Genomic DNA, 13579 nt, shown 5'->3' on the forward strand with positions numbered 1-13579 from the left:
ATTTGGTTGAAGTTTTAGCTTTCCTTGAGTAGATAGAATTAATCCAAGAAACTTTATTTCTTGTTTTGCTATTCTTGCTTTCTTTTTGCTAAGAACTAATTCTTTTTCTTTACATCTTTCTAAAACTATTAATAATTTTTGAAGATGTTCTTCTTTATCCTGTTTTGTAAAAATTAGTATATCATCAATGTATACTAAAACAAATTCATTTAACTCTTTTAGATTTTCTTCCATAAATCTTTGGTAAATACCTGGGGCTTGTTTTAATCCGAATGGTAATACATTCCATTCATAGAGTAACACACTTGTTGATTCTTTTGTTGGACAAGTAAAGGCAGTTAATTTCTTTGTTTCTTCGTCTAAACGAAGTTGCCAATATCCTGATTTTGTATCAAGAGATGAAAACCAAGTTGCTCCTTTGATTTTTTTCTAAAATAGAATCTTTTCTTGGAAGTTTATGAGCATCACCAATAGTTGCTTCATTCATCTTTTTATAGTTAATAACCATTCTTCGTTTTTCCCTTTTAATTTCATTATTGTTTTCGACATAAAAGGCTGGAGCCGCATGAGGACTTTTACTTAATCTTATAATTCCTTTTTCCAAAAGATCTCTACATTCTAATGAAAACTCTTCTCTATCTCTTGCGGAATAAGGAATTTTATTTGGAACATTTATCTCTTTTGTAGGATCTTTTAATTTAATACTTACTAATTCGTTATTTGTATTTTTAACATCTAAAGGATTTTCAGCATAAATTTCATCCAAAAGTTCTTCTATCTTTATTTCAAGACTATTTTTTGGGATATTTATCTGAAAGTATAAATTTAAATAACATGTCTCTAATATAGAAAATATTTTAAATTTTAAGATCTTATCTATAGTGGTAGTTGGTATTTTTATACGTTTTGATTTTTGATTTATTGAAGAATCGTGTGGTGCTTTTAAAACTATATATGTTAATTCTTGAATGAATGGATGATATAGCTTTAAAAAATTATTTCCTATGATAAAATCCATTCCAGAGTCTAACATATATATAAATGGAACAATGAACCTATAATTTTGAATAAAAATTTCAACCATCTCTGCTTTTTGGTTAATTTTATGTATTGATTTGTCAGCTATTCTAACTCTTAATGGTTTCTTTAATTTTTTCCAATCAAGTTTTATGTTTGAACTAGCAAAGCATTGCGTTGCCCCAGAATCTATGAAAGCATTTATAAACTTTTCTGTTATTTTTATAGTAATAAATGTAGCATTATTACTCAGTCTCTGAGTCTGTTTCCGAGACATATTCAAAAATATAGTCTAAGTTATCATCAGATTCTTCTAATGGTTCCATGAAACAGGACTTAGCAATTTCTATTTGTTTAGTAAGATCCTTTTTATCCTTCTTTTTCGGACATTCATTAGCATAGTGTCCTTCTTCTTGGCAATACCAATACTTACAATTTTCTTTTTTATTCGGGCAATAATCACTTTTTTATCTTTTGTTTTTATTGTTATTTCTTTTTCTAAAATACCTCTTTTTTCTCCAGTTTGGATAGTATTTTCTTTTTCTAAATTGATATTTTCTTTTTCTTTGAAAATTTTTATTAAGACCATATTTTTGAGGTATCTCTTCATTATCCTGACAGCAGATTCTAATTATATTTGCAAATCTTTTTTGAGTTGCTTCTTGCATACAACGTTCTTTTATTTCCTCTCTTATTGCAGAGGTTGCTCCACCAAAATTATTTTCAATTGTTCCTCTATTTATTTCTCTAAATCGAGCATTCTTTCTCCTTCCATTTCCTGGATTTTAGGAACGTATTTTGATGGTGTTTTCGTATATTTTGAATCTTTATTTATAAATCCTTTTTTAAAAGCATAATTATCAAAACCTGTTTCCCATTTAAATTGAGATTGATTATCTCTAGATGTTCCAGCTTCATTTTTTACTTGTATTGGAATTGCTGGTTCTTCGTCACTTGAATAATCTAGAATGTGTTCTTCATTTTCTATATTTTCAGAATTTACTAATTCTTCTTCTATCTGAAATCCCTGTTCCATAATATTATTTTCTTGAGCCATTTTTAATTGTTTAAAAAGCATTGTAACTTCTTCTAATTTTTCTTCAATATTCATAATTTTAGTGGTGGTTTTACTTTTAAATCTGTTCTATTTCTTCTCTTAAATCTTCTAATTTACTTTTTTCCATTAGGTGACATTTTTCTTTGTGAAGAGCTACGGTTTTAAGTGAAAAGTGTGGCTTTAGAAAGTGTGGTTTAAGTAAACAAATCTTTAAATCTGTACAGATTTAGGTCTGTACCATATAATTTTCTATATTATATTTGAATTTATAAAAGAAAGAATGTTGAATAGTGATATCTATAAACAATAGCTAATTTTTTTATAATATATAAGAACTTATATTTTTAAAATGTAATAAAAGTTTTAAAACAAAATGTCTTTTTGATATATCACATATGAAAAGTAACAAATCCACTTGATTAATTTAAGTATAAAAGTTAGTGATTTTATTTTTAACTAATTAGCAAAGCAATAATAATGAAAAGGGTTAACCACAAAAAATATTCTCGAAATATTCTAATATAGACAAAAATGACCCTCAATTTTATTATTGACAAAAATACTCTTAATTTAAAAACATACCAAAAGTGTACACTTATAGAGAAAAACTTTTTCGTTAACACATATCTATTTGTTTTGTCGATTTTTAGTAAATCGATGGTGGTTCGATATCTAGTGGTTTGAGAGCGAAACCTACTCCTCTTTGTAGGAACCAGTTTTCTAAATGTGCATCAAAGCGTCTTCGATTAGACGGGAATTGAGAATAAAGATAAATTAAAATTTATAAGTCAAGGAAAGAAATGAAGTAAAATTTTTGAAAAGGAAATATGCTGAAAACGGAAAGGTTTGCGTTGAAATTGAAAGAAAGCAGTAAAGTGCCTTCGACTGGGTCAAAGGACTTTGACATGAAAATTTAAACTACGGGAATGTAAATTGGACAATGAAGATAAAGAGTACTTGAAAGATAAATTCACTTGAAAAATAAAGTTTACAGAAAGATAAATTAAAAGAATAAAGAGATGGAATGAACCCTACAGAAAAATTACTCGATTGTAGACTCAGGAATTTCCTGGGATGTGAGTGTGCTTGAGTGTTTTTCTGAGTTAAAGTTCCAACCTTTATTCCCTAAAACTTCTTAGCATTTATAATCTACTTTTGGTAACTGACAACTAATGACAATTAATTACAAAATCACAGCCTTGAATGCATATTCCTTGATAATCGTTCCCGCCTTTTGGCTGTACACATTTTCCATGATTTCCTCGCGTGATGAAAGCCTCTAACTTCTCCACTACCATAACCGTTTGGCCTACTTATTCAAACGTCTTATTCGATTACTTGCCTCGAAGACTTTATTCGATTTGGCCTATTCGACTTAATAAAGTAAGTATAATCGAATCCGCATTGATTATCTTCAGCCTACGCTTGCGCGTGTAACTTTTCGAGAACTACTTATGTCTTCAACCTCTTTATCAATTCGAACCATCTTACCTTTGTCGAGAATATTTTTCCGATCAATAAATTGCCCCCTTGGATTAATGTGTTTGCCTTCGATAATATTACTGAAAAACGAAACACTTAATCCAAATTCAAATTTCAAACCCTTAAATCAGTAATAATTACCATTAACTTCCCATTAATACTGATCCACTCGACATGTTGCCCGAAACTTACACTTTTTCTTTCCACCACTTCGCCTTCTTGACGAAGTTACCTCTTTTCGCATTCTTCCTGCAGTAACGGCTACAGTAACACTTTAAATTCATCATTCTCGCCCTTGTTCAATTTTTCTTGAACCCTTGCCCTGTGAATCAATTTCTCTTGCGTTACCCTTAACACCTCAAAATTTCCCTTTTCTTTATTCTAAAATGGCCACTTCCTTTTTTCATGCTGCTGCCCAAGATAAGGGTAAAGGTCACGCTGTAGTACCACCAGCTCTCCATGTGCTGAATCAAGTCAATGATGAAGTCATTGATAATCCTCCACTTCAGATTAACGACACTAGAATCTTGATTCCTTTCATAGTAGACGCAGATACTCATTGTTTCCTTGGGCCTGTCGAATCCCTAGAGAAGGCAAACAAGAAACTTCCTTTCTTTCCTAGTACTGAGGGGGAAGATCTATTAATTAACCAGGCTTTCAACATCTTCTCCTTCATTAATAAAAAACCTTTCAGGAATAATCCAAAGATTAATCCTCGAGGATTCAACTTCACGGCCTGGTATCAACGCCTTGAACCCACAAAAAATGCTGACTGGGGGGCTTTAGGAATACAGGAACTACTAAGGCTCTCCCATTTCTCACCCACAACGCTCCCTTGGATGATTGGAGCTGTGACTTATTTTTGGAACAGGACAACTAACAACTTCCACCTTCCCTGTGGAATGATCAGAATGTATCTCTTAGACGTAGCCGCTATCATAGGGCTTCCGATAAACCCTCCAGACTATACTCCTGACATGCAGTCCAAGCGCCAGTATAATGTCGTCTTAACCAACTCCTATAGTGATTTCATTCTTGCAAAGATTTTGACAATGACCAACTCAATTTCGCTCCTTTTATGCGTCGAAATTGTGGACCTGCCTGGCTTGACCGATTGCTCTTCCCTAACACCAACGAAGAGAATGAGCTTGCAAACCGGAATTGGACAAACCTGTTAGCTGTCCAAGTAATTCCTACAGGGTTGCCTTTACACAAAAAAGAAAGGTTCAAAATAACCCTGTATGCTCCTCATCTAACAGCCAGACAGCTGGGATTTTCCCAAGCAATCCCAACACCACTGCCTCGAAATGGTGACCCATTCTGCCACATTACTTTAACTTCTCAAGAAGACTTCAACACTTGCCTCTTAAAGAATCAGCAACACAGGGAACGTTTCAATTTCCAGATCTATGACCGCAGTTCATACATTACCAAATCCTGCTTCGAATGGTGGACTGCTTACTATTCAAGGTATACTCGTACCTTAGAGGAAATCCAACAGTCTGCTATTCGAATAGCCCTTACTTCGGAAAGTTCTCCAAAAAGAACTCACAAAATAAAAGCTGACACTGCACGACAGCCACCACACAAAAGTCGAAGAACTCCCACCAAAACCTCTAGAAGGGTAATCATTTCTATTTATATCTTTCCCCTTTTAACTCGAAATGTACTAAAAATTGCGGGTTCTTGATAATTCTTAGTTTCGAGTGTTTACCAGTTACGGCTGCAAACATCGAGTGAGAGCTCTGGGGAAAGTGAACAAACCACTAAAGATACCCCTGCTGCTTCCTCTCAATCAGAAGATACAGCTGATTCGGACCCTGGTCCTCGATTGGTTCGAAAGCCAAGATTTGCTCAGGTACCATTATTGTTTCTACATATTCCTTATTTAAGTTAAAATAAATCTTTACTGTGTACCTTTTGTATCAGCCTACTACTACTACTCATTCAATCACTTCTCTTGTGGCTCCTGATCAACCGCTTCTACAGCAACACCTCGACTTGAGGCACCTCTCATGACTCAATTCAAGCTATAGAGTCTGTTGAACCATTATAGGTTGCTTTCCCATGTCCTCCTGGAACACAGGTGATTGATTTGACAAAAGATCCTTCACACCATTCTCCAATACAAACTCAAATCCTTGGACCACCTTCACCAAACAATCAGGGTACACTCTCTTCCGAAAACCAAGTGGCCCCAGACTCTGATTCTGTCTCTCGAGTTGCCAAAACTAGTAACTCGGATTCCCCTAGATCCAGGGTGTTAGAAACTCCTCAAGGGTTCTCTAGTCCTCCTCAACAGGTTGGCTTCCAAACTCCTCCTAGACCAGGATCTGGACATTCGGGCGCATCTACCATACCCACAAGTGCTACATTGGCTAACTTAATATCTGTTTTGAATCAGGTTATCCAAGAAGACGAAGTACCTGTTCCTGTTCCAACACTTCCTAGGCCTTCCTCATCCAGTCCTCTATTCAAATTGGATGTCAACACTCGAGAATAGCTTCGATCCCTTCTTAAACTCTTGGATCACCCACCTGCTGCATGGATCAAAGATACCCCTCTCAACCAGCTTTTATCTGACATTTTGAATTCCACCTTTGGATTTCTGGCTTCTACTCCGTATTTTGCCATAGTCCAACAATTCAAAGAGCTTGCCCACAGTAGTATAGCCTCTCAAAATGAACTTCAAGAGATCGACAATGAAGCAGCGAAGATTAAAATTGAAATAGACAATTGTGCTTCTGCTCTTCAACCGAAAAATACTTCTCGCGAAGAATTCGATCTAAGGATCTCTCATGCTATCTCCATTCAAGCTTTCTATGACAGGGAGGAAACAAGGCTCAAAAGAGAATTGGCTCAAATTAATGAAAAGCTTGCTAAAGTTCGCGAGAAGCGGGCTGAAATAGGCATACCTCTAACCACTGCTCAGCAAGAACAACAACAAATTATTCAAGAAATTATTTCTATTGAAACCAAGAAAGAAGAATACGAGAAACAATTTGAGCAGGTCCAATTCGACAAGTTCAAGCACATTGAAGCACTCTCAACTTTGGACAATAAAAGGGCAAAATTGCGTTCGGACTTGGCAAAACTTCTGGCACCTTGAATTTCTTTGTTTCAAGCTGCTTTTGTAATGACTTCTATCTTTCCTGGACTTATGCATGTTTGACTTTAATTTAGCCAACAACAATATTGCTTTAAATACTTTCTATTAATCGAGTTAATTGCTTTTCTTGACTCGATATCCTTGATTTGATATGCATTTCCAGAATACGACCCTATCACTTGAAAAGGGCATTCCCAAGTCTGGGACCATTTGCCAAAGAATTTCGATTTCTTCTCCATAGGCAAAATAAGTTTTAAAACTAACTCGTCTATATTAAAATGTTTCTCTCTTATTCGATGATTATAACTTTGAGCAACACTTTCTTTTTGTTGAATTATATTATCAAGTGCCAGGACTCACTCTGAGTTTAATTCATTCAACTCATCAAACATTGCATTCCACTAATCATCAACCGGCAAATCATTTTGTTTTGATACTCTCAAAGTATTCAAATTAATTTCTAATGGTAACATTGCATTATGGCCATAGACTAATTTATAAGGCGAAGTTTTTGTTGATCCCCTTGGTGAATTTCGATAAGCCCACAGTACTTGGCTTTAAGTCTCATGCCAAGTTCGAGGTTTATTCCCGATATGCTTCTTTATCAGACTAATCAGTATTTTATTTGCTGCCTCAACCTGCCCATTGGCTTGAGCATAATAAGGAGTTGAGGTAATCATATTGACATTCCTCAAAGCTACAATGTTTTTAATTCGCTGACCAGTAAACATAGTTCCTTGATCAGTACTTAATGTTTGAGAAATTCCGAATCGATGGATAATATGTTCCTCAACAAAGTCTATTATTTCACTTTGACCAACTTCTATTAAGGGAATTGCTTCAACCCATTTTGTAAAATAATCAATCGCCACCAAGATAAACTTGTGTTGTTTTGATGAAGGAGGGTGGATCAATCCAATCAAATCCAAAGCCCAGCCTCTAAATGGCCATGGTTTTATTATCGAATGCAACTCGGATGCAGGGATCTACTGTATCGAACCATGCAATTGACATTCTTGACATGCTTTTGCATAATCGATGCAATCTTTTACCATAGATGTCCAATACACGTGATTGAACATAACACCCATTTCATTTTCTTTCCAGACTGATGGGCACCGCATATCCCATTATGGACTTCCCCTAAAGTGATATTTTGATCATGTTGGCCTAAACATCTTAACAAATTCCCATCGATCCCTTTCTTATACAACTCATCAGCCATTAAGACAAAATTTATTGCTTGCAATTTCATCTTTCTATCGACTGGAATATTAGGATCCTTCAAATACTGAGCAATAGGCTTCCTCCAATCAGTATCTTCCCATTCGTCTATGCACAAAACTTCTCTTTCATTTGCAGGTACTAAAATCTGATGAACACTAGCCAATTTCTTAAGAGTTTCTGGACCGATCTTTGATCTCGAAGCAATTTGGGCTAATTCATTAGCAATTTCATATGAATCCTTGGAATGTGAACCAAAGAAACTTTTTGAAAAGAGGTTAACAATTCCCAAGCAGTTGTTAAATAATTTTGCAACCTCTCATTATTGCATTTAAACTCCTTTGATAAATGCTTCAAAACCAACTGGGAGTCCCATAATATCTGGACTTCCAAAGCCCCTTTACTAACCAATATTTCGAGACCCAAAATCAAGGCTTCGTACTCTGCCACATTATACGAGCAAGGATATTTTAATTTGAATAGAAATTCTGATGGAATCCCTTCTGGTGAAATAATAAGGATTCAAACCCCTACACCATCTTTGTGCTTCGATCCATCAAAATATAACTTCCAATAATCAACTTGAACATCAATTACATTTGTCCTCTGGTCATTCAGATCTTTCAAATTATCCATAAGAAAATCTGCAATGACCTGACCTTTTACAGCCTTGGCTGGGACATATTGTAAATCAAACTCCATTAATGCTAGCATCCATTTTCCTAAATGCCCTCGTAACATTGGAAAACTCAATATATATTTTATGAGATCGGTTTGTGCTATAACCTTTACCGATTTAGCCACCATATAACATTTTAATTTCATACAAGCATAATATAAAGACAGACATAATTTTTCTATGGGGGAATACTCGTCTCAATGGCAGTTAAAACTCGACTAAGGTAATAAACTGCCCGCTCATGCCTGTCCTCATCATCTTGGGCTAACATACACCCAATCGTGTCGCTAGAAGCCGCAATGTATAATTTTAAGGGCTCTTGTGGGTGAACATTCACCATAATCGGAGCCTTGGACAAATAAGCTTTAATCGAATCAAATGCTAATTGATGTTCATTCGTCCATTCGAACTGTGCCTCATTCTTTAGTTTTACTAAAGGTGCAAATATTCGAGTTCGATTGGAAAGATTCTAAATGAACCTTCGAAGATAATTTACTTTACCTAAAAAAAATTGCACTTCCTTTTTCGATTTAGGCACAGATAGTGCTAATATTGCATCTGCCTTATTTTCATCGATTGCAATACCCTTTTTGTGAACAATAAAACCCAAGAAATTATCAGCCGATACCCCAAAAGCACACTTTAAAGGGTTCATTTTCAATCCCTTCTTCCTCATGGTAGTAAATGCCTTTCTCAAATGGTCAATGTGCTAATTTATTGAAATCGATTTAACCATAACATCATCAATATACACGTCCATAAATTTCCCAATAAACTCATAGAAAATAGCATTCATTGCCCTCTGATACGTTGCACCAAAATTCTCCAAACCAAATGACATAACCACCCATTCATAAGTGCCTAATGCCCCAAAACAATGAAAAGTAGTTTTAGACACGTCATCTTCTGCAATGAAAATTTGGTTGTATCTTGAATAACCATCCATAAAACTAAGGATTTCATTTCCTGCTGCAGAATCAATTAACATATCTGCAATTGGCATAAAATATTCATCTTTTGGAGTAGCGTTATTCAAATCTCGAAAATCAATGATACTCTCAACTTCCCGTTTTTCTTCATCACTGGGACAATATTCGAAACCCACTCAACATAGCGTGCAGTCCGAATAAACTTTGCCTTAATCAGGTGTTCTATTTCTTCTTTAATTTTTTCATTGATTTCTGGAGCAAAACGTCTTGGAGTTTGCTTCAAAGGTCTAGCATTCGGTTTTAATGCTAATCGATGTTCCACAAGTGAACGATCGAGACCAGGCATCTCATGATAATCCGAAGCAAATCAATCCTTAAACTCATATAAAAGATTAAAGAGTTCAGTTCAAAATGGATCAACCAGATCTTTACATATATATATATATAATTCGAACATCATCAAGAGTCCCTAGATTAACTTCTTCTAAAGGATCTTGAGATTCAAACCCTTTATAATGATCATCATCTTTTACCGAATATTTCTCAAAACCCAAAGGTTCTAGATCATAGATGCAATCAAAAGTGAAGTCAATAATATTAGAAATAGAATGAACTGAATCATTCACTTCATTAACATTACTTCGATTTTCAATACAATGCGCTTCTGCTATTAAGTCAGCCATTGGATTCGTAGCATTACTTTCATTACATATATTTGAAATATCTAAATCAGAACAAGACTCGACTGAAGAAATCGAGCTGATACAATGATAATTAGAAAAACTACTAACCTTATGTGATTCGACTTCATCAAAAGAACCATCTTTATTTTCTACAAGATGAAAATTACTTAAATAATTACGTAAAGTTACCAAGTAATCGGAAACTTCTTCAACCTGGTCTATAGGGCAACCATTCAAGAGATCTTCAAGACAGACAGTCCCAACCAGTCAGAGCAAACTCCAACTCTGGGTAACGCAACTTTACCGAGAGGCCTTCCGAAGATAAGTAGCAACCTTCACAATTATAAGAATTCAGTGTTCGGTCGACATTCAAAGGTTTCAATTTAGGATTGTACATCCAGAAATCAACGTACAGTTGTTCGACATAAAGGTTCGAATCTACCTTGATGACTTCAGGTTTGCCATCCTTTGACCACAGAAGAACACTCTGATGCACAGTAAAAGGTACGGCCCCCACACCATGGATCCAGTCTCGCCCCAACAAAGCATTATAACTCGCCTTGGATGGAACCACCACGAACACAGTGTTTCGTTTGGCTGAACCAACCTTTACGGTCAAAGTGACCAATCCTTTTGATGGAGTCGAAGTCCTACTAAAGTCTATCACAGCTACATTTGTGGGGACCAAATCATCAGGATGCTTTCCCACTTTCATTAACATCCTCTCAGGCAAAAGGCTAATTGCCGCTCCACCATCAATCAATACCTTGTTTACCTTGATCCCACTCAAGGTGGTGGTTATATGAAGTGGGCGGAGATGGGACATCTGTTTTTCATTTGGCCGAAAGAAATACCCCGGTTCATTCTCTAGTCGAATGAAAGAAAAAGCTTCCTCATCCTCCATGTCATAATCTTCCTCTGGGTCACCTTCATACTCACCCAGATATTCTATTGGAATGATCGAAATCATTCCAATCATTTCATCATATCCTTCATCAAAATATTCTTCATCAACATCGACTTCTTTGTTTTTGTCGACTCCTGATGATTGGGCTATCGCCTTGCCTTTTTCCATCTTAGCGGGAGATGGAATTCCTTTTGGACAAGTCTCTCCATCAGAAGGAAAGACAATTCGAGAATGCACAGAAGGAGTTGCCCCCTTGCTTACTTTTACTTGAGGCTTTTTATTTTGATTGAAACTTTGCCTGCCTCCCCTGCTTCTCGGATACCCTCTGGCTCGACCACGCTAATAAGGATACTGATTTTGAGGAGGTCCTCGATGTCCCATTGCGAGTTACATCGATACAAAGGATCCCTTTTTTGGAACTCTTGGCAGTTTCGAATCCACTGAACACCTATGTCCTAAGATCGGCTTAAAGGCGCAACTGTACTTTGCTGAGGGGTCTTAGAACTCTGACCTTCAAAATGCCAAATTGGTTGCCCCTGCTCTTCTCTATGAGCCAATTCTTTCTTCATCCTCTCCTTCTCGAAGATTGCTGCTGCATCAGCATTAAAAATTGCATTGCACCGTGGACACAGGGATACGTCCCGGTCTTTAATCTTTTGTTGAACCAGAAAATCCAACAAACCATCCCCTGCCCTGGGATATACAGATCTAATTTGTGACTCAAAATCATTAAGAGCCACATCAAAATCATAGGACATGCCAACCATGTTTACTCCAAAACATGGCTCGACAAAGCTGGCATCTGCTTCGAAGGGATCAGTATCAACCTTCATCTCCTTCTTGCTATCATCAAATTTCAACCGTCCCTCCATTATTGCTTCCTGAATTAAGTCCCTGAAATGAACGCAACTGTTAGCCGAATGACTTGTTGCTTGGTGAAACTTACAATAAGGTTTTCCTTTCAAATCTTTCACCGAAAGTAAAGTTCTACCCTCAGGAAGAATTAATTGTTTATCTTTAAGCAACACATCAAAAATTTGATCAAATTTCAAAATATCAAAACTATATTTCTTTCCACTTTTCAGTTTTGAATCATTCGACTTTTCATTCATAGGAAGTTTTTTGAGTAAATAACAGACATATGGAGGGCCTTTCTTAAGTTCGGCCAAATCAACCTCTGTTTCGAAATGGATTTCTTCCTTAGTCACATAAGCAACTTTTTCTTTTCGAGTAAACGGTTTACTCTTCGATCGTTGCTCACTCCTATACTTCTCATTCTCCTTTTTCATAAGTTTGGTCTGACGAACCTTTTCGGCCAAATGGGCTAAATCAGAGATATGAACATTGAGCAACTTTCTGCGCATATAGAATCCTAACCCCATGGTTGCTATTTTCACCACTTCACTCTCAGGTAATGAAACATAGCATCTGCTCCTAGCATTCTTGAAACGTATCATGTAATCATCAATAGTTTCACCATCTTCGCGTTTCAAGGCTACTAGATCAGTAACTGCCACATTCATTTTCCTTCGATAGAACTGAGCGTGAAAAGCAGTTTCTAACTGATTCCATGTTGTTACCGAATTTGGTCTAAAATTCGAAAACCAAGTAAATGCATTCTTCGTTAACGAAGAGGGAAAAAACTTCATTTTCAAATTTTTATCATTGGCTAAATTTTCAATCTCAACCAAATATCGAGCAACATGTTCAGTAGTTGATTCTCCGACTTCCCCAGCAAATTTTGTGATTATCTTTGGATTTTTCACCCCTCTTGGAACTTCAGCCATTTGGACAACTTGGGGAAAGCAGACATAAAATGGGGTCGATTTATAAAACCAACATTCAAACTAACTCTATTCAGTACTTCTTCCACAATTCTGGTAACTTGATAACGTTCACCGCCATGATTATTACGTAATCTGGCTAGAAAGTCATCAGCATTTTGACCTCGGGGAACTATGTAAAGATTTTCTCTATTAACAACATCATTTTTATTTTGAAATATATTTTTGAATCCCTCATTATTTCCCCTGGCATTATGCCTTTCACCTTCCTCATAATCTACGATTTGAGCAATACGATCGACTTACCTGGCAAGATGTTCGAATTTTGATTCGTGATTAGCCATCATTGGATTGAGAATTGTAGTCATTTGTTGAGTCAATAAATTGACTAAGTCATGATGACTTTTCTCTACTTGTTGTCGATATACTGCCATTGAATTTGCAGCATTCGAAGTAGAGGCTACATTATGATCACGAGAATACTCGGAATGTTGTTGTGGGTTTTGAGAGTTATTCCCTTTGTTTACACTCCCGAATTGGACAGGAGGAATAAAATTACCCATTGGTGGAGTATAACCAGGAGGAAGACCATAAGGAGGCCAACCAATGTAACACCCTAATTAGCCTAAGCTTTACCTCGCATCGTAAAGCAAAGGTTAATCAGAGATTACGATAGTTCTAGGCTCATACATAATATATATATATATA

General features: G+C 36.0%; 2 protein-coding genes across 2 annotated transcripts in view; both read right to left on the reverse strand.

Annotated features, from left to right (window-relative positions):
* The window catches only part of LOC107637914 (kinesin-like protein KIN-7K, chloroplastic), a 13742-nt gene extending 9899 nt beyond the window's left edge, over positions 1–3843 (reverse strand). Inside the window, exons 1-3 of the mRNA XM_021122498.1 lie at positions 3749–3843; positions 3498–3636; positions 3191–3199 (exon numbers count right to left, since the gene is read on the reverse strand). Of these exons, the coding sequence (XP_020978157.1) occupies positions 3191–3199; positions 3498–3636; positions 3749–3843 (243 nt within the window). The remainder of the gene's footprint in view (positions 1–3190; positions 3200–3497; positions 3637–3748) is intronic.
* LOC107636740 lies at positions 9278–11255 on the reverse strand. Its single transcript, XM_016340233.1, has 3 exons — positions 10436–11255; positions 10005–10242; positions 9278–9650 (listed from the first exon to the last, which is right to left on the reverse strand). The coding sequence occupies exons 1-3, from the start codon at positions 11253–11255 to the stop codon at positions 9278–9280; spliced, it is 1431 nt and encodes a 476-aa protein (XP_016195719.1).

This window comes from Arachis ipaensis, chromosome B04 (genome assembly GCF_000816755.2).
Source record: "Arachis ipaensis cultivar K30076 chromosome B04, Araip1.1, whole genome shotgun sequence".
NCBI lineage: Eukaryota > Viridiplantae > Streptophyta > Magnoliopsida > Fabales > Fabaceae > Arachis > Arachis ipaensis.